The sequence below is a fragment of the Crocodylus siamensis genome, chromosome 1 (assembly GCF_052110815.1).
Source record: "Crocodylus siamensis isolate JL-2025a chromosome 1, ASM5211081v1, whole genome shotgun sequence".
Classification (NCBI taxonomy): domain Eukaryota; kingdom Metazoa; phylum Chordata; order Crocodylia; family Crocodylidae; genus Crocodylus; species Crocodylus siamensis.
This window is the reverse complement of record NC_143395.1, coordinates 207725618-207744844: the sequence shown is the minus strand read 5'-3', so window position 1 is coordinate 207744844 and position 19227 is coordinate 207725618. Positions and strand designations below refer to the sequence as shown.

The following is a 19227-nucleotide window of genomic DNA, read 5'->3' as shown; positions in this document are numbered from 1 at the left end:
TAGCCCTCCAGGTGGTGGCAGAGGCTGTGCGGCAGCCCAGGCTTGCCCCCCACACCATCAAAGCTAAATACCCTGTGCCAGGTGTGCAGGTGTGACCAGGGCACCATGGCAATCAGTAGCAGGGTGTAGTGGGTTGGGCACCCCTCAGTCCATGCAAACAGTTCCTTGGGCACTGCCTGTGACGTGTGCAGCAGGAGCACAATTGGACACAGTGCCACCTTTGGGGAGTGCTGGCCCTGGGGTGCCTCTCCAGAGAGGCCCCCCTACAGGGGAGGGTGGGGGCACAGCAAGCTCCACGTCCCAGTCATCCAAGAGTTCCACACCCCCTGAGCCCAGGAAGCATGGGCTTGACAGCAGCACAGGACAGTGGCTGGCCTTCAGGAGGAAAAGTGGGGACAGTGGGATCTGGAGCCATGGCAGCAGGTGGGAAGCCATGGAAACTGGGTGGAAAAGGCAGGCTGCCTATGGTCAGCACCCAGCAGCCCACCTGCTCCAGGGGAGCAAGCAGAGACAGGAGGTTTGGTCAATGCTACCTAGGTGCAGACCTGCCTAGCTGACGTACCAAGGTCCCAGGGCACCTGTGCATGCCCAGCCCCTGATCTGAGTCCAGATAGTGTACAACCCCAGTACAGAGCATCTTATCTCAGAAATGTTGCAAAGCCTCAATCCCCCATCTCCTCGAACCCAACACTGAATGTCTGTCAGGTTAAGTATGTATGTGTGTGGCGGGGTGCGGGGCAGGGGGTGGCACAGGGGTTGCTCTAACTCATGGCACTTTCTATGAAGCACCATGAGCTACAGCAGGGAGCTGCATGTTAGTGCTCTGAAATGTATTCCGGCCTAAGTGTTCTGATTATCAAAGATACACAAAGTAACTCCTACTAATTTAATAAAAGGGCCTGCCAGGTGCATCTTTTAAAATTAGACCACTTATTTACCCATATCCAAGATGACTGAATTAAATATGATTGTGCAATAATTTGATTCCATATATGGAAAAATATAAATTTATTGTAATTTTCTATGTATAGAATCTAATTATTGGTGGGTCATCTTAAATTTATCCCGCTCACTACTGAAGCAAGGGAAGTAGCGGAAGGAGACAGACAGTGGGAAGGGATAGATAGTGGAGGAGCAAGTGGTGAAGGAAGCAGTTGGGGCCAGATTGGGGGAGAAGTGGGGGACAGGCAGTGGGGGACAGGCAGTGGGGGGCAGGCAGTGGGGCAGTCAGTCATCTCTCCCTCCCGCCCCTGCTGCCCCTCTGCTGGGCCCCTCCATTCCTGTTCATCCCAGTTCCCCAGGCCGGGGTGCCGTATGCAGCAGTCCTCCCTCAGGGCTGTTGTCCCCAAACCCTTCTTTCATTGGGCCTCCTCCAGGGACAGTGCACTCTCCTGTGGCTGCAGTGGGCAGTCAGTGGGGAGGTGGTAGTGGGGCAGACACTGGGTGGGGGGTGTCAAGCACCTGGCCCTCTGTCCCTTGCCACCCAACACCTTGCCCTCTACTGCAGATCCCCCTGCATTTGCTCACCCTGCTGCCTGTCCCTCTTATGCCTGTTCCCCCATTTCTGTCCTCTCCCTCTCCCTCTGCAACTTTGGTGGCAGCAGTTTCAACTGGGCCCAAGAGCTGGGGCACGGAATAGGGATATGCTCTGTGCCCAGGCTGGAATTGAAACAAAACCTGTTGTCCTGGATCAAAATTTAGCTGGGGGGTGGGAATATGTGGAAATGAGGGGAAAAATTCATATTGGAATCAAGTAAATATGGTATATGTTTAAATATGGAAATAGAAGCATAAATGTGTAGTCATTTGTTGAGAAATCTTGGCTGGACTATTTATGGTTGCATAAAATGAATGTGGCTGTGTCAGTAGTTGATATACTGTAAAGACTTCATCCATGTGAAAACACAGGCCAAAATGACACATATGGGCATGCCTAAAGTTAGCAACTAAATTTAACTTCTCATTTTTAGAGGTGTTGAATCACTTATGTCAGTGGGAATTGGAAGTGATAATGATATGTGAAAAATCAAGTTACTTCTTCAGATCTCTAAATATGAGTTTTGGTGCTTAGCTTTAGATCTCCTGACTTGACCTTGTTGGCTTATGAATAATTTGTGGTACGTCTGTAGTACTTTTCATTCAAAATACATAGTGACATTCTCAAGTACATAAATCATTTGGGTGACAGTATTGGCCCAATAGTTGCCAACTATTTTATTTCTGATTTAGCAAATTTAAAAAACAGGATAAAAATCTCAAGTGTAAGAAAAAGACTCCAAGCAAGAATCTGGGGAATGCAAATGCCAGACAAAAGGATCACTTTACAAGTGATTTTTTTTAAAATTACTGAATCATTAAACAAATAGAAATTAATTATTACCTCTAGTTCTGAGATCTTTGGATGATTTCTCCAAGTTAGGGAAAGACTGCAATGAAAATAAAATTATTTGAGAACCCAAATTCTCTGCCACAGTACTCTTTGAGGAAGATTCCAGTCCCAAATAGGTGGTTTCTTAGTACCTGATAACTTAATCCTGAAAATAGGGAAATTTGAGGATGTCTGGAATTGGAAAGCAGGGAAAAGAATACCTTCCAGGTACATAGTAACATGACATGAACAATAATGGGGACTGAGAGCCAATGGACTGGACATGGTTATAAGAGGAGATGAGAAGCCTCATAACAGGGTGCTCCAACACTTTGTGTAATATCCTCCCCTTGGATGAGGTCAGAGGCCCAGGCACAGAAGCCCTAACCCAAGCAGAACCCAGCTGGGCACCATGGCCTAAAGCAGAGGTGGCCAACCTGCGGCTCTGGAGTCACATGCAGCTCTTCAGAAGTTAATATGCATCTCCTTGAATCTTTGCACAAGCACACAGTGACCAGCTTCCATTTGGGTCCCTTTGGAAGCTGGTCACTGTGCGCTTGGGCAAAGATGCAAGGAGACGCATATTAACTTCTAAAGAGCTGCATGTAACTCTGGAGCTGCAGGTTGACCACCCTGGCCTAAAGGGTTAGGCAATACATTTGCACATCTCAAAGGGAGAAGCCCAGAAGTGGTTGTAAGAGAAAGAGAGAGAGATAAAGAGAGTTTGGAGGCCCCAGAACCACTGGCCCAGAGTGACTGGGGACTCAGAACAAGCTGGATTCTTGTGTGGAGCTGAACACACCCAGGGAGCCAATAGACATCAGAAGTCCTACCAAATGGTGAGACCTGCCTCTGGCCTCACATTCCTTTCTGCCTCTGCTTTGAGCAGAGGCAGGACACCTCCCAAATCACATTTTTTCCAGCAAGGCATGGCAGGAGAATCAAGATCAGGGAGGTTTCTAAGTGGACTGGGAGATGACAGGACTGGCCATGAGGAGACAGAGCCCCTCCACTCATGTAGAGTAAACAGGAATATTCAATTTACCATGTCTATACTACTCAATTTTTATATTTAATACCACTCACCCACATTTCTGTATCCCCCCCAATTTTGCCTTCCCTTACTGCTTCCTGAAACCTCTTCCCTCTTCTTCTCTCTGCTTCTTTACCATAAATCTCTGTCTTTGTTGCACTGTCTCAAATCTCACATCCCAGCACTTTTCCCACACTCCTTCACATTGTTCTAATAATTCATATTTCCACCCAGGTCTGGTGTCACTAGGCTACTTGCAAACATTCTTGACCTAGACTTCCTGCACATATGCATTACAAATTCTTTGGTTTATGAGTTTTGGTAGGTATTATTTATGAACTCAAAACTCTAAGACAGGGGCAGGCAAAATACAGATCCAACTCACCTGGAAATTTCATTCGGCTCACAGGCAGGTGCCCACCAATGAATTGTATTGGCTCAGTTGCTCCAGCTGTGCTCTGCATGGGGCTGAGCCCTGCCCACTCCTGCCCAGGCAGTGTGCTGTGCTCCCACCCTCAGCACCAGCCCCAGCCAGCATGCACAGCTTCTGGGTGTGGCTGCTGCTGCTGCAGTCCCCTCCTCCTCCAGGGAACTGTTTGGCTCTCTCAACCTCCAGTAGCTCCTTCTCCTGTCACCACTGCAGTGCTGCAGGAGTGCAGGGCCAGCTTGGTTCCATTGCATAGGGCTCCCCATGGCTCATATGCAGCTTCCGGGACTCATGTGCTGCCAGTGGGAGCCCTGCACAATGGAGCTGGTGGCCTTCCCACTCCCTGTCACCGCATGCATCTCCCAGCACTCCACTGGAAGTGCAAGGGAGCCCTGTGTGATGGAGCCAGGAGTGCTTGGACCCACTCTATACTGCCCTAGCCAAGTCCTGGGACTACAGATGGCAGCAGGGAGCAGGGTCAGGTGATTGGCTTCATTGCTTGGGGCTCCCTTCTGGTGGTGTGTGGCTGTGACCAAGTCCCAGGAGCTGCATGTTAACTACAGGAAGCCCCATTTCTTGCCAGCACATTTACCTCTCAAGATTTGGTTAGAGCCATGTGCTGCCAGGGGGCTCCACCAATGTTGGTCATGAGTTTCCTGAGGGCCTGCCATTTGCTGCTGCTGCTGTCACCGGAAGCGGGAGCTGTGCACCGGAGGGGAGGTGTGGGTGAGGGCATGTGGGGGACCACACCCCCCACACCTCCCCTACACAGACCTATATCCTCCCTTGCACTCTCCCCCTACACTAACACCTTCCCTCATGTCCTCACACCCACCAAACACTCCCCCCAAAACCACCCCCACACATACCTGCACCCTCCCCCACACCCTTCACAAACTCCACACCCTCCTGCACACCTCCCACACCCCTCACAAACATCTACAAACACAGACACCCTCCTCACATCCCCACACACACCTAACACCCCCACAAACCCCCCACACATACCCACATCTTCCTCCACATGCCACATCCTCCCCCACACCCATCCACATACCTAATATCCCTCCACAAACCCCACACCCACACAAACACCCACACCCAATATCCCCCACAAATTCCAATGGCCATACATACACCCACACCCTCCCCCACATAACCCCCATCCCTCACAAATCTCACACCCTCCACTGCCCACAATGCCCCACACCCTCTCCCAAATCCCCACACCCAACACACCGCAAACTCCACAGCCACACACACCTATATCCTCCCCCACACCTCCCAAGTTCCTCCAAATCCCTACATCCACCCAGACACACCAACACTCTTCTGAACACCCTCCACACCCACATCCCTCACAAACCCCCATATCCACCCACCACACCCCACCACACACACCCCAACCACACTCCACACATCCCTTCATACACAATATGCAGGAGTAAGACTTTATTTTTCACTATTATACAATTATTTCATTTTCTGGTTCCAAGATGTCAGCTACCCCCCCCCCCCCAAGAAATACCTCTGGGGGCAAGGGAGGCACTTCTGGTGGCAAAGTTCAGGGGTTAGGGGTAGGACTTCTGGTCCCAAGATGGTAACCAAGGGGTGCAGCACCTGTCAAGGGGCAGGGCTACCTTTGTATAAGGGATACTGATGTATTTTGGAGATGCTGCAGGTATCAAGCACTGTTGATGCTAACAGTGGCAGAGCTATATTGCTTTTACCATATAGAGACCATGACACTGAAAAGAAAGAATTAAATGGATGTTTTTCTTACCATAACCAATTTAAGGAGATCAGCTGCATTAACCTTCTCATCCTGGCTTCTTGGTTCTTTAATGCTTATCTCTTGCATCTCATCTTCCTGCTTCAGGATATTTTCTATGTACTTCTAATAGAGCAGTGGATAAAGATGTGTGAGATGCAATTGTCTATTTCACAGATGTGTACATAAAGGATACTTCTCAATAAGTACTGTGTATACAGCCTCTGCAAATTTATACTGGGAACATCTACACAAGATGCTTTCTTGTGCAGTAGACTATTCTACTGCACAGTAAAGTGTCACTATATAAAGGTGAGCTGAGCTACTGCACAGTAAAATAGGCTAATGTGCAGTAAATCTACTACCTGCATTTACAGGTAGTAGATTTACTGTACATTAGTGAATGCACAGTAGTTCATGTGTAGACACTGGGAGTGTCTACAAATGTAGTGGACTACTTAAGCAAGTACTAAATGACTGTGCAGAAACTGGTGTTACTGTGCAGTCCTATCACTGCATGGTTATTTTTAGCTGTGATTCATTGCTACAGTGCAGTAGTGTTGCCATTATGGATCATGCCCAGCAATGCAACTTTGCTGTAGCAACAAGATATGGCACAGTAGTTTGTTACTATGGCAACACAGCATCTTGTGCCCACTGACTGGGAGTAAATTTGCTCCCAGTCAGCCAGACCAGCAGGGAGCCAGCCTCCTGCCAGAGGCAGAACGACATGGCTGGGAGTCCCTCCAGCCATGAGGCAGGGATGGCTTTTTAGCAGTCCTTGGCTGGCCTATAGACTCCTGGTTTGATCCCTGGGGCCTGGGCCAACTGATGCCTGCTGTGGCCACTGTGTGCTGGTGTGGTGGGCATGTGCTAGTTGTAGCAGAACTGCTGAGCCCCAACCTAACCCCCAGGCCTCTACTGGCTGCTTTCTGGGGACAGGCTCCTGTGTGGAGGTCATGTGCTGGTTCCAACAGCCCCTCAGGCCATTACACATGAGTGAGAGAGGGACCAGGAGGACTGTGCCTTTTGAGGCAGGCTCCTCACCCTCAGAGAGTGGCACATTGACCTCAAGAAAATGTTGGAGGCATAGAAGGAGGCCACTGTGGTCGCTTGAGCAGTGGAGGCCACAGAGGAGGACCACCAGGTAGTGGACACCATCCTGGCCCTGGCAAACACCTTTGTGCTGGTTGCCACTCAACCCTTGTCTCTGGCCCTGCATGCCACCTGGAAGCTACCTGCCACAGCCACTGGTCCTGGCCCCGGACCTGGCTCCAGCACTGCCTGGCAGCCACCTACAGCCCCATGCCAAGCCCCACAGTGGGCCTGGAAAGAGGTCCAGGGCACCCTGCCCCTGCTTCTGAGCTGGGTCCCCCAGCAGCCAGGCCACCCACCTGGACTGCTGCGCACCACTCACCTGCCTGCCATGTAGCTCCTGAGCTGGAGATGGCCTCTGCTGAGTTCAGCCCCATGGAGGAGAAGGGGGAGCAGGCTGGACAGCATCTGCCCTCCCCCTAGCTAAGCCCCAGGGCCACTGGCATCACTGTGGTGTCTACACCCACAGTGGTGCTATGAGAAGCCTGGGTGCCAGGCACCTCTCCCCAGGTTTCATGCCATAGGTGCCTCCAGCCAGCTGTTCCTCCCCTGGCACAGCACCAACCACATTTTTGTAAATAGTTCTATGGGAAATAGGGTGTTTTATTGGTAGTGGGTGTTGGGGTTTGGAGTGGGGGCTGCTGTTGGGGAGGGAGGGTGGGAGGGAGTGTGTTGTTGGGTGCCCTGCTCCTTTAAAGAGCTGAAACTGCTAGGGGATGAGCCCTAGCAGTGAGTTGGAAGCCCCAGCTGCTGGTTACCAGGGCAGCCAGAATGAACTAGTGGCCCACACCTGTCAGCAGTCAGCTGACCAGAAAGGGCAGGGCCTGGCTCATATATAAACCCCAGGCCTGAGGCCAGGATGGCAGTTCTGTGCCAGCAACCAGTGGGGCAGGAGCTGTCCCAGAGCAAGCAAAGGGGAGAGGCCTGACTGCAGGTACAGCTTCTGATACTGTTGAGGGATGGAGTACCCTGGTGTTATAACCAGGCGGGTCGAATTTATGTTACAGCCCAGGGGCTTGTATTTTGTTTGTTGTTGTATCAGACTGGTGGTTTGGGTGAAGCTATTAGGGGAAGGAGGAGGTCTCATAGGGGGCCCATGGCAGTGTGGGGACCCCGGCACCAGAAAGGGTGTGGCATTTGGGGTGCACAGACCCCGGCACCAGAGAGGCACAGAGTGAGACGGGGCTGCGGAGAGCCCAAGGAGGACAAGGGGGCCAAATTACAACAAGGCCCAGACTGGACAACATCAGTACCATCTGTGAGGCTTGGGGCATGGTAGACAGGTGGTTGGAGCCACGCATAGCCCATAAGGCTAGGATGTCCCAAAACACCCACTGTGACATCTATTTTGAAGCGGGATGCACCAGAGGTCTGGAAAGCCACGGGTGTCCAGAGAATCGATCAGAACAGTGTCCAAGGGGACTTAAAGGCAGCCTCCCTATTAATCATTCAATCAAAGACATGGTAGGTGACAATAGAGGGTGCCCGTCGGGCCAACTTGGCATGGTAGAGGGGCCTTGGGGAGATCATGGCCATCTTTCAGGACCCCATCCTATGACAGGGAGGGAGGGCAGGAGGGAGTGTGTTGTGGTGGAATAGAATAAAGATTGATGATTGGAAACTGTCTAGTCTGTGTGGTCTTGGGGGTGCACTGTGGAATTGGGACTGCAAGTCCACATGTGGACTCCTCCCCCAACTCTGCAATAGGGCTGCTCAGGTGCCCTGTTAAGGGGGTGAGGGAGGAGGTGGTCTGTGAGCACTTTGTGGACATGGTGCCCTGTTCATGCTGCCAGAGGGAGGGGGAGGATGGGAACATCCATGGTGAACTTGCCATAGGCTCCTGTGAGAACATCCTCTGTCAATCTGCTGAGGCTATCCCTCTGGAGACCCCTAAGAGGGTAAACCTGTCCCCTGGATACCCCTGCCAGGCTGAGGCTGCCCCCCCCCCCCCCGAAACCCCTTGCACCAAGACAGCTGTATCCAGAGCCTGCAGCTCCCCCTGGCTGCTGCAGGAGGTCATATCAGGGCAGGAATCATAGAATCAATGAGTCAGAAGGGACCTAGACAGATCATCTAGTCTGTCCCCCTACCATGGGCAGGAAGGAGCACTGGGAGTGGCAGGGGTCATAAGACCCCAGCCAGGTGACTATCTCGTCTCCTCTTGAAGATCTCCAGGGAAGGTGAGAGCACCACCTCTCTAGGAAGCCTATTCCAGGCTCGGGCCACCCTTACCATGAAGTAGTTCTTCCTAATATCTAACCTAAACCTATCCTCCCTCAGCTTGTGGCCATTGTTCCTAGTGACTCCAAGGGGGGCCCTGGTGAACAGACTTTCCCTGAGTCCCTGCTGGTGGCTCCTGATAAGGTTGTAGGCAGCCACATGATTCCCCCCCCCCCCAGTCTCCTTTTGCAGAGACTGAAGAGATTCAGGTCCCTCAGGCCTAGATCTGCTTAATCCTATAAGGAGCAAATTTGAGCTCAACAGGGTGCACGTGTAGATGCCTTCCTAGGGTGAGATTACTGCACAGTAAGTCTAAATTGCATTAATTGCACATGTAGATGCATTCACTGTCAGCCTCAGGAAAGCAGGATGAAGCTCTCTTTGTCAAAAGAGCTGTTGTGCTCACAAGCTCAGGTGGATGGAAAAGCAGGGACCATACTCGGGGGAGGGGGAGGGGGTATGCTCACCTCCCCAACCAGTTAGACGGCTCCATGCAACAATTATACAACTAGGAATGCTCTGCAGCTATTTTAGTTTGGTTCCATGACTCTTTAAACACACCAGAGAAGAGGGTACCTTTTCTAGTCTTTGCTTTAATTTTGATAAAGTGGGTAAGAAATTATTCTATAATAGAGAAGTGCCCCCTAACAAAATGAGTTTCTCTCTACCTTCTCATGACTAAAGAGAGAAATCTAAGGAACTGTTCTCTAAAGAGAAATATTTTGCTTGCAGTAACAATTTATAATCATATTCTCTGACTTTTTAACACATGGAGTTCTGGAGGAGAAGATTCTTGAAGACTTGGTTGCTATAGTATTCTGTCTTCACTTTTCCAAACTGATCATTAAGAAACTTGTTCCTGAAACACCCAGGGAAATGGTATATTAATTTATAGGCAACTGCCATGGAATGAGCTACCTTGTGATTAAACATATCTTTGCAAACATCTCCTCTGTGCCAATAATTGCACTGCTTCTTTCTAAATCAGGGTTGGCAAAATATGGCCCACAGGCTGGATCTGACCTGCTGAGGGATTTTGTTTGGCCCATGAACGGTCCCTCGGTCCCACCACTGGGGTGGGTGAGGCCAGGGAGATGCTGGGATCATGGGATGGTGACAGCACAGGGCTGGGGCCTGGGGCAGAGCCATGATCTGCTGTCTACACATTCCTGTGATGGGTGCAGGGTCCACAGGCGAGGAATTTGGGGGAGGATTCCAGCTCGGCCCTGGCTCCAGCCCCAGTCCCGATCGCATGCTATCACCTATCCAAGATCCCATCCCCATCCCTGGACAGAGATCCCTGCCTGGTTGTGGCCCCATCGCATCTGCCTAGTGGACTGCCCTGCCCTTGCAGCTCCCAGCTGGTCTTTATAGAGACCCCAGGATCTCCATGTCTGGGGCTGAGCCCTGGTTCTGTGGGCAGGGATGTGCAATGAGCAGACTGACAGCATGGGGCCAGGGCAGAGCCGCACTGTCCCAGGGTCTCTGGGGCTCCATGGAGACTGACTGGGAGGCAAACAGGCAGGGCATGCAGCCAGGCAGATATTTCATAGTTCATAATTGTTAGGGACTGGAAGGGACCTTTACATTGGACATTAGGTCCAGCCCCCCTGCACTTGGGCAGGAAAAACTGCTGGGATCAGATGACCCCAGCAAGATGGGCATCAAGATGCTTTTTGAAGATTGCCAGGGTGGGTGACTGAACCACCTCTGGGGGGAACCTGTTCCAAGCCCTTGGCACTCAACTTGTAAAGAAGTTTTTCCTTATGTCTAGCCTGAAGCGATCTTCAATCAGTTTGTGCCCATTATTTCTTGTCCTCCCCTGGGGGGCCTTGGTGCATAGATGTTCCATCAGGGAGGCTGCATTTTCCCAACTTTACTATGAGGTCTTCATGGGATACCAGGTCAGAAGTCTTTTGTAGTCCAAGTATATGACATCAACCTCCATTTCCCCCATCCAGATGGAGAATTACCTGATCATAGAAGGAAATGAGGTTGGTCTGGCATGACCTGCCCATAACAAAGCCATGTTGGCTATCCTTCAGAATACTGCCTTCTGTTATCCTGTCTGTAATGGATTCTTTGATTAATTTTCTCCAGGATTTTACTAGGGATTGAGGTCAAACTGATTAGTCTGTAATTTCCCAGGTCCTCTTTTTCTCTCTTAAAGATGGGCGGCACCACATTGGACTTCTTCCAGTCCTCTGGGACCTCTCCTGAGCACCACAAGTCTTCAAATAACTTGGCCGTAGGCAGGGATGACTGGTGGCTCCTGTGTCTGGCAGGGCACAATCTGTGGGTAGGCCTGCGGGCGGGCCAAAAGCCCCATATGACCGGAAGTAGCTGGCCCAGTGAACTGCAGACCACCGTGCAGAGCCCCATGCCAGAATTTCGGGCCGGAACACAAGTAAAGACTACCTCCACCCCCTGGGCAGAGGGGTGGGCCCAAACCTCAACCACGGCTGCCGTGGGCCCTGTGGGAGGGGCCACAGCCTCTCCGCCCAGCTCTGCAGGTCCACAGTCACTTCTGGTCCAGGGCTTGGCTTGGAGACCCCTCATAATGTGAGGCCCTAAGGTGCAGCTTTCTTAGCTTGTGCCTAAATCCAGCACTGCCTATACTTCTGTACCAATTTCAGGGAGGGCATGTGCTCCCCACCCGCTGTGTGCTCCTCCTACCAGTCGCCTGTGCCCATAGATTGCATGATGATGTTGACCAGTTCTTTTAGCACTCTCGGGTATAATTAATTCCGTTATGCTGACTTGCAGACATTTAACTTTTTGAAGGTGCCCTCCCACAAGATCTGCGCCAACTATGGGAGGGTAGTCGCCTTCACCATGACCATCTTGTATCCTGTCAAATAAGCTAACAACCTTGGATTGGTGGAATTCTGAGAAATATTCATCCAGGAGTTCAGTTTTGTCCTGAGCGTCAGTTATCAGCCATCCCACTTCATTCATCAGGGGCCCTATGCTTCCCTCTGTTTTTTTTTTCCAACTTGCTACATATCTAAAGAAGGACTTTTTGTTGTCCTTGATTCTGGTTGCCAATTTGTACTCGGTTTGTAATTTTTGCTGTCCTGATCTGGTCCCTAAAGGTGCAGGCTGTTGTTGAGTACTTCTCTTTGGTAGTTACTCCTGACTTCCATCCCTTGTAGGTTTCACATTTTAATTTCAGAAGGTCCATGACTTCCCTGTTGAGCCAAGGGGGTCTCGCAGCCTTTTTGCTCCCTTTCTTATGAAAGGGAATAGATTTCCTTTGAGCATTTAGGATTGCTTCCTTGAGGAATGTCCACTCACCTTGTATTCCCTTCCTCATCGGGCCATGGGCCCTCAGGGCCTTGCCAACCAATTTCCTAAGTTTGTGGAAGTCAGCTGTCTTAAAATCAAGGATTTCTATCCTACTGGCCAATTTCCTTGATTTACAGTGGATGGAGAAGGTGATCATCTCATGGTCATTGTCACCCAGTTTCCCTTTGATTTCCCTTCATTCCTGGTTGAGCTGTTCCTTTTGGTTTGGAGGTCTGTAATAAACTCCTATGGTCAAAACTCCTTCCCCATGCTCTCCCCATATCTCGACCCAGAAGGTCTCATGTTGCTGTTCTTTGTTTCCAAACTTTGCTTCTAGGGAGATGTAACATTCCTTCACATAGAGAGCCCTTCTTCCCAATGCAATCCCTCCTATACAGGTTTATCCCCTTATACCTGTGCTCCAGTCATAGGAGGAGTCCCACCATGTCTCCATGATCCATATGAGACCATATTGCTTGGTTAGTAGGAAGGCCAGTTCCTCCTGCTTGTTTCCCATGATTCTAGCACTAGTGTACAGGGAGCTAAGCCTGCCATTGAAAGCCTTAGGCTTTCTGGTGAGCTGTGGAATAACCTGTCCATTGCCCTGTGTCAGAGAATGCTTGCTATTGCATCCTGGGATGCTGGTTTTGAGGCTGCCATTTCTCAGGCTTGTGCTAGTATTTGATGGCCCATCTCCTGTGATCTTATTTTAAAGCCCTATCCAGGAGGTCTGCCATTCTAGCTGAGAAAAGCTTCTTCCTCTTTTGGCATGAGGTGGATTCCATCTCTTCCCAACAGGCCACAGTCCCTGAGGTGTGTGTCATGGTCAAAGAAGCCAAAGTCCTCATGGTATCACCATTGTCGGAGACTTTTGTTTACTACTTCTATGCATCTATCCCTCCTGTACCTGTGACCTGCAACTGGGAGGACCGAGGAGAAAACTACCTGAGGCCCCAACCCCTTGAGCCCAGCCCCTAGAGCCCTGTAGTTTCTCATGACCCTGCCAGGATTGTTCCTGGCGATGTCATTAGTGCTCACATGGATGAAGAATGTGGGGTAGTGGTTAGAGGGCTAGACAAGTTTTGGGATCCTTTCTGCCACATCCCTGATGCAAACTCCTGCTAGGCAGCAGATCTCATGGGTTAGGGTATTGGGGTGGCAGATCACTCTCTGTCCCCCTCAGGAAGGAATCATCCACCACAAACACCTTGCATCTCTCTTTTTGGGGGGGCTGGCTGCTTTTCTTTCTCCAAAGCCAGTGCTTCCGCTGATGACTCTGCTGGCACTATGAGAAATTCCAGGGGAGGAGTAACCCTAGTGCTGCGTGCTTTGGGGCTGGAGATGACCATCTTCCAGGCAACTCTGGGATGGGAATCCAGGTAAGTCCTCATCATTGTCCTTCTTTCTGCTGATAGGCTTTTTGTGCTCTTTTTCTATGTTCTTCTGGTGAAGGACTTGGCAGTAATAATTGATCTCCTGCTTGTGGGCCCTCATGGTACAAAACCTGCTCACCTCTGCCTGGAGTTCCCTCACCTGGCACTCCAGAGACTTCACTGGGGAGCATACCCACCAAACAGGGGTGCCCTTGCTCCTGTTCCCAGATGCTGACAGCCATGCCAGGCAGCCCCCACAGCCTGGAGCCATAGGGCATGTGTAGATCAAATGGGGGCCCTAAACTGAAGTGGTGGGTTTTAAAACTGTATTTTGGGAAGGATAAACAGGAAAACAACACAATACATCTCAATAGCAACATAAGAGAAGACCCTTGAAGATGATAGACATAACAGTTAGCTTCAAGGACCTGGACCAGATTACTTTTGGTGCTCAAGTGGACTGTGATGCTATTCCACCCTGTTCAAATCCCTTAAAAACCTGTTGATACAAAAGCTTGGTTCCTTATCTCTGCTGTTTGTTGATTCAGTATCTAGGGTCAAATGAGGATACAAGAAATCAGATGCATTTGTCAATTTTCAGGGACTAGAACAAGGGAGAAAAGAACTAGATTTAGGCCCTAAGTCCATTTAGTTCCCCGCTACAGACAGACCTTTAAAAAGCTGGAGCCTCAGCTGGTTCAACCTTTGCAGGTTAGTTTAAACTGGCTAGGCTGAACCAGTTTGTAACTGCACAGACATGCAAGCACAGGCCTGCAGTTGTTCAAGCCGGGAGTGCTAGAGTGTGCCCTTGGCTGCAGGGAAGCTGTGCTGGGGGACCCAGGGGTGTGGCCAGTCCAGGCTTAACTGGCCAAAGAAGGGTTTCATTCCTCACTCCCTATCCCACTGGCAGGGTCCTGAGCTGGGTCTGTTGGGTGCCCCACCTTGCTGCTGCAGCCATGGGCCAGTGTGGCACCTGATGCAGAGGGGACAGGGAGTGGGGTTAGTTTTCTCTCTACCCCCACTGCCCCTAGGGGACTGCAGCTGAGTCTGCCCACTCTGACCACTGCTGAGCAGCAGAATAAGCCTTCTCCTGTCCTCTCCACCAGATGCCAGAGGGAGGGGGAATAACCCTGGTTCCTGCCCCCCCTCCCCAGGGGCCCTGCTGGCAGGTGTCTGGCCTCCAGGTGGGGGCTGACTGGGAAGCAGGCTTCCTGGGCCAGCTCAGAGGTGGCAGCAGGCCCTGAGGCCACTGCACCCCCTGTCCTATGGAGCACCTGGGGCTGCAACCTAACAAGCAGCTATGGCCTGGCTGGGGTGGGGGGCTGCTCTGTTCTCCTCATCTGCAGCTGCTGCTGCCACCATCACAATATGCTGTGCCAGTGAGGCGAGGGGGGGAGTCAGACACTTCTGCCCTGTGTGGAGCTCCAGCTGCAGCCCGTGGATGGTCTTGAAAGATGGAAGGTGCCTCGGTGGAAGACTTCAGTTTGGGGGCTGCAGCCAGAGCTCCATGCATGGGGCACAAGCTTCAGGGCTGAAGCTCTCCCTGCTGCCTCCCAGAGTGGCAGGAATGTGAGGGGGAGTCATCGTGGAAAGTGAGAGGAAGCCAACTGGGCCTGGCAGGGCTTTCTCCCCTTGCCTCCAGCTGCAGCTTCTGCCACACCCCAGAGCAGTGCTCAGGACTGGGAGAACTCCCTTCAGTCCAGCAGAGCCCAGAGCCTGGGGGCTGCCTACTGAGGGAGCTGGCTGCAGTTCCATTAACCCGTGCGATGCCTCTGAGCCAGCCTGGCTAGCAGCTGCCAGCCATGTCCCTGTCACTGAGTTGCAGCTGCCAGGGGTGGCCCTGCCCCTCTGGCCTGGCCTGGCCTGGCCTGGCCATATTGTGTGGCTTCCTAGAATCAATGAGTGGGAAGGGACCTAGACAGATCATCTAGTCTGATCCCCTGCCACAGGCAGGGAGGAGCGCTGGGAGTGGCAGGGGTCATAAGACCCCAGCCAGGTGACTATCTAGTCTCCTCTTGAAGATCTCCAGGGAAGATGAGAGCACCACCTCTCTGGGAAGCCTATTCCAGGCTCAGGCCACCTTCACAGTGAAGTAGTTCTTCCTAATATCTAACCTAAACCTATCCTCCCTCAGCTTGTGGCCATTGTTCCTGGTGACCCGAAGGGGGGCCCTGGTGAACAGACTTTCCCCGAGTCTCTGCTGGTGGCCCCTGATAAGGCTGTAGGCAGCCACAAGATGCCCCCCTCAGTCTCCTTTTGTGGAGACTGAAGAGATTCAGGTCCCTCAGCCTCTCCTCATAGGGCTGGCCACGGAGGCCCTCCAACCATATGAGTGGCCCTCCTCTGGACCCTCTCCAGGTTCTCCGTGTCCCTCCTTGAAGTGCAGTGCCCAGAACTGGACACAGTACTCCAGCTGCGGCCATGGTTGAGTAAAGCTGGTCTGGGCTGTGGGGGTGGGACCACCGTGGCAGCTGTGGCTCCACTACAGCTGCTTTCCATGCCCTGCTGACCTGGGTCGGGAAGTACCACACAGAGCCCCCTGCCCCTCCCTCACTACAGGGTAGGAAGGGGCACTCTGTTCAGGGCTGGGGAGTACTCTTCCCCTTCCTCCTCCCCCCCACCCCCATGAGGCAGGGATGGGGGGGTCCTCTGTGTGGCGTTCCCTAGCTCGGCTCAGCTCAGCCAGGGCATGGGGAGCAGCTCTGCAGAGCTATAGCTGCTGGGGATGGCCTCACCCCTGCGGCCTGGACCAGCTTCACTTAGCCCAGGCCAAGGCAGCCACATGGTCTGGCCAGGCTGGACCATGGGGCTGGAGCCACCCCTGGAGCTGTGGTTCCATCACGGCTATTCCCAGTGCCCTGGCTGAGCTGGGCTGGGCTGGGCCTGGGAGTGCTGCGCAACCCGCCCTTCCCCTCCCCCCATGAGGAGGCACTGAACAGAGTGCCCCCTCCCCACCCTGTGGTGGCAAGTGGTTCGGGGAGGGCAGAAGGAGGAGGGGGAAGAGCTCCTCACACCCCAGCACTGAACACAGCTCCCCTCCCCACCCTGCTGCAGTGGCAGGGGGAGAAGCAGGGGTGAAGAGTCCCCACTGGGGGCTGGGGAACCTTGCATAGTCCCCCTCCCCACCCCAAGGGGGGAGAGCGAGGAGGAGCAGGAGTCTCCCTCCAGCCCTGCACAGAGGCCCCCCACCCTGGAGGGAAAAGGAGGGGGAAGAGCCCTGCCCCCCAGCACAGAACAGAGCCCCAGCATGGCTCTGTTAAGGTAACAGTAGTAATAAAAAGGCTTAATTCTTCCCTCTGTTCCTTCTGCCTTGCAGCTGGGGTCTGCCTGCCAATCCCAGAGGCCACTGCCACAGCTGCCTCCTCTCTCTGCTCCCTGGCAAACGGGCAGATCCTGGCTGCAGTGAGAGAGGAGGGGAAGGAAGAATTAACTCCCTCCCTGCCCACTCTGCCTTAACAGGGCCACTAGGACCGGTCCTTGCTCTGGCTAGAGAGCAGAGGGGCAGGGGTAGGGGCAGCCCTGAGGCTGGAGCAGAGATCCCCACCCAGTCCAGAGAGCATGCCAGGATGCTGAAGGAGTCTGGTTTAACTTAAACTAAGCAGGGGTCTGGTACAGACAATACATAAGCTGGTTTGAGCCAAATCAGTTAAGTCTGATACTACATTCAACCAGGTATATCTCATACTGGTTTCAGCCATTTTGAAACTGGTTTATGTGCACTGAATGTCTGTTCTGTTACAGGTTTAAAGCAGTTTTTGATCACTTAAACCTGTTTATGTGTAATTGTCTGTCCCTAGCCTAGGTGGAATAAAATCTGGTCCCTGTGATACGTGTGTATATGAGAATTTAAAGCTACTTTCTGTTGAATCTGTTAGTAGCAATGAATGCAAAGCTTAACTTTATGTTCACAATATATTCCATGCTTGCCAGACTGGCAGCACTCTTAACTAAACTTGTGGCTGGAGTAACTTTATTTCTAAATGAGTTTCAACCTTTTGGGATTGAAGGCAACTCTCAGCAAATATCAACCTTTAGTTGTCTCTTGATTTTTTTTTTTTTTTTTTTTTTTTTTTTTTTTTGGCCTGTAGAAAAATAAAAAATTCTTAAGTTGTAAAGAACTTGGACCATAACAGGTCAGACTTCTTTAACACTGAATTTCTATTTGAAATCTCTGAGTTTATCTTGTGAATAAACCCAGGGTATCACAGCACCCTGGATAAGAATCACTGCCTTGGACAAACACAACATAGAGGGTGATCCTCCCCCTCTATGCGGCACTGGTCAGGCCGCAGCTGGAGTACTGCGTCCAGTTCTGGGCGCCACACTTCAAGAGGGACGTGGACAATATGGAAAGAGTTCAGAGGAGGGCCACTCGTATGATCAGGGGTCAGCAGGGCAGGCCTTATGAGGAGAGGCTACGGGACCTGAACCTGTTTAGCCTCCACAAGAGAAGGTTAAGGGGGGACCTTGTGGCCTGCTACAAACTGGTCAGGGGGGATCAGCAGGTATTGGGGGAGTCCCTGTTCCCCCGTGCGCTCCCAGGAGTGACCAGGAATAACGGTCACAAGCTGGCGGAGGGTAAGTTTAGATTAGATATTAGGAGGCGCTACTTCCCCTGGAAGCCGGTTCCAGGCCCTAGCCGCCCTGACTGTGAAGTGGTGCAGGCTCCTAGCCTGGGGATTTTTAAAAGGAAGTTAGATGAGCACCTTGCCGGGGTCATCTGACCCCGGTGCTCTTTCCTGCCAAGGCAGGGGGTCGGACTAGATGATCTACCTAGGTCCCTTCCGACTCTAGCTACTATGAAACTATGAAACAGCCCTGTATCTGCAGAAGATGCAAGCTTGTGCCTACCTAATGGTTGTGAAATAGCCTAAAAGAATTCCCCTGTGAAACACAGCTGCATGGATTTGTCCCTCACAATGATCTGTGAGAGCTCCTCTTTGCAGGCAAGCATTTCCTTGCAGGGCACTGAAGACATGACTGGCATCTTCTGCTGCAGCTTCAGGATCTTGATCTTTGTGGCACTGATTCCAGGTCCAGCCGTGTCAACAAGCTGGCATTTCAACAGTATTGTGCTCTTTCAAAGGCCGCTCTGTCAAACACAGCTTGGCTGCAGCGCCTTGTCCTGAGCACCTGCTAGATTTCCTTATCACCCCAAATGGAAAATAAGTCAGCACCCAATCCTGACTCCAGGTCATGTTGAGCAGTAAGTAGGTGAGCAAGGCCCCATGTGACCCCTATGACTGAAGTGGTAGAGTGACAGGGAAATGAAAGCAGTCCATGCTGCCCCCCACACCCCACCCTGAGGCCTGTATATTCTCAGAATGCAACATAATTAGTAGAAGTAAATCTTCTCACAGTGAACACTGTGTCATTGAGCCTCAGCCCTGCAAGAGGCCTTGTCTTCACTGCTAAAAAAGTGGGTTTCATTTCACTAATGCATGTGAACTAGCCCACGGGGGAAAAACTCAGTGAAAACAGGATGCTTCAGTTTTACTATAAGGTAAACTGGGCAAAATGAGTACTGTGCTTCTGCCTGAGAGTGGCTTCATTTCATTTATCTTGCTATAAAAAGGAAGCATTTTGCCTTCACTGCTTTTACCTTGGGAGATCATATTTGTTAGGTTCTTAGAGGTAAAAATCATACCTTTT

General features: G+C 51.6%; 1 protein-coding gene across 1 annotated transcript in view; it reads right to left on the bottom strand.

Annotated features, from left to right (window-relative positions):
* SPAG17 (sperm associated antigen 17) overlaps nt 1–19227 on the bottom strand; it is a 354514-nt gene that overhangs the window by 43238 nt on the left and 292049 nt on the right. Inside the window, exons 36-37 of the mRNA XM_090053742.1 lie at nt 5612–5725; nt 2381–2426 (exon numbers count right to left, since the gene is read on the bottom strand). Coding sequence (XP_089909868.1) covers nt 2381–2426; nt 5612–5725 — 160 coding nt within the window. The remainder of the gene's footprint in view (nt 1–2380; nt 2427–5611; nt 5726–19227) is intronic.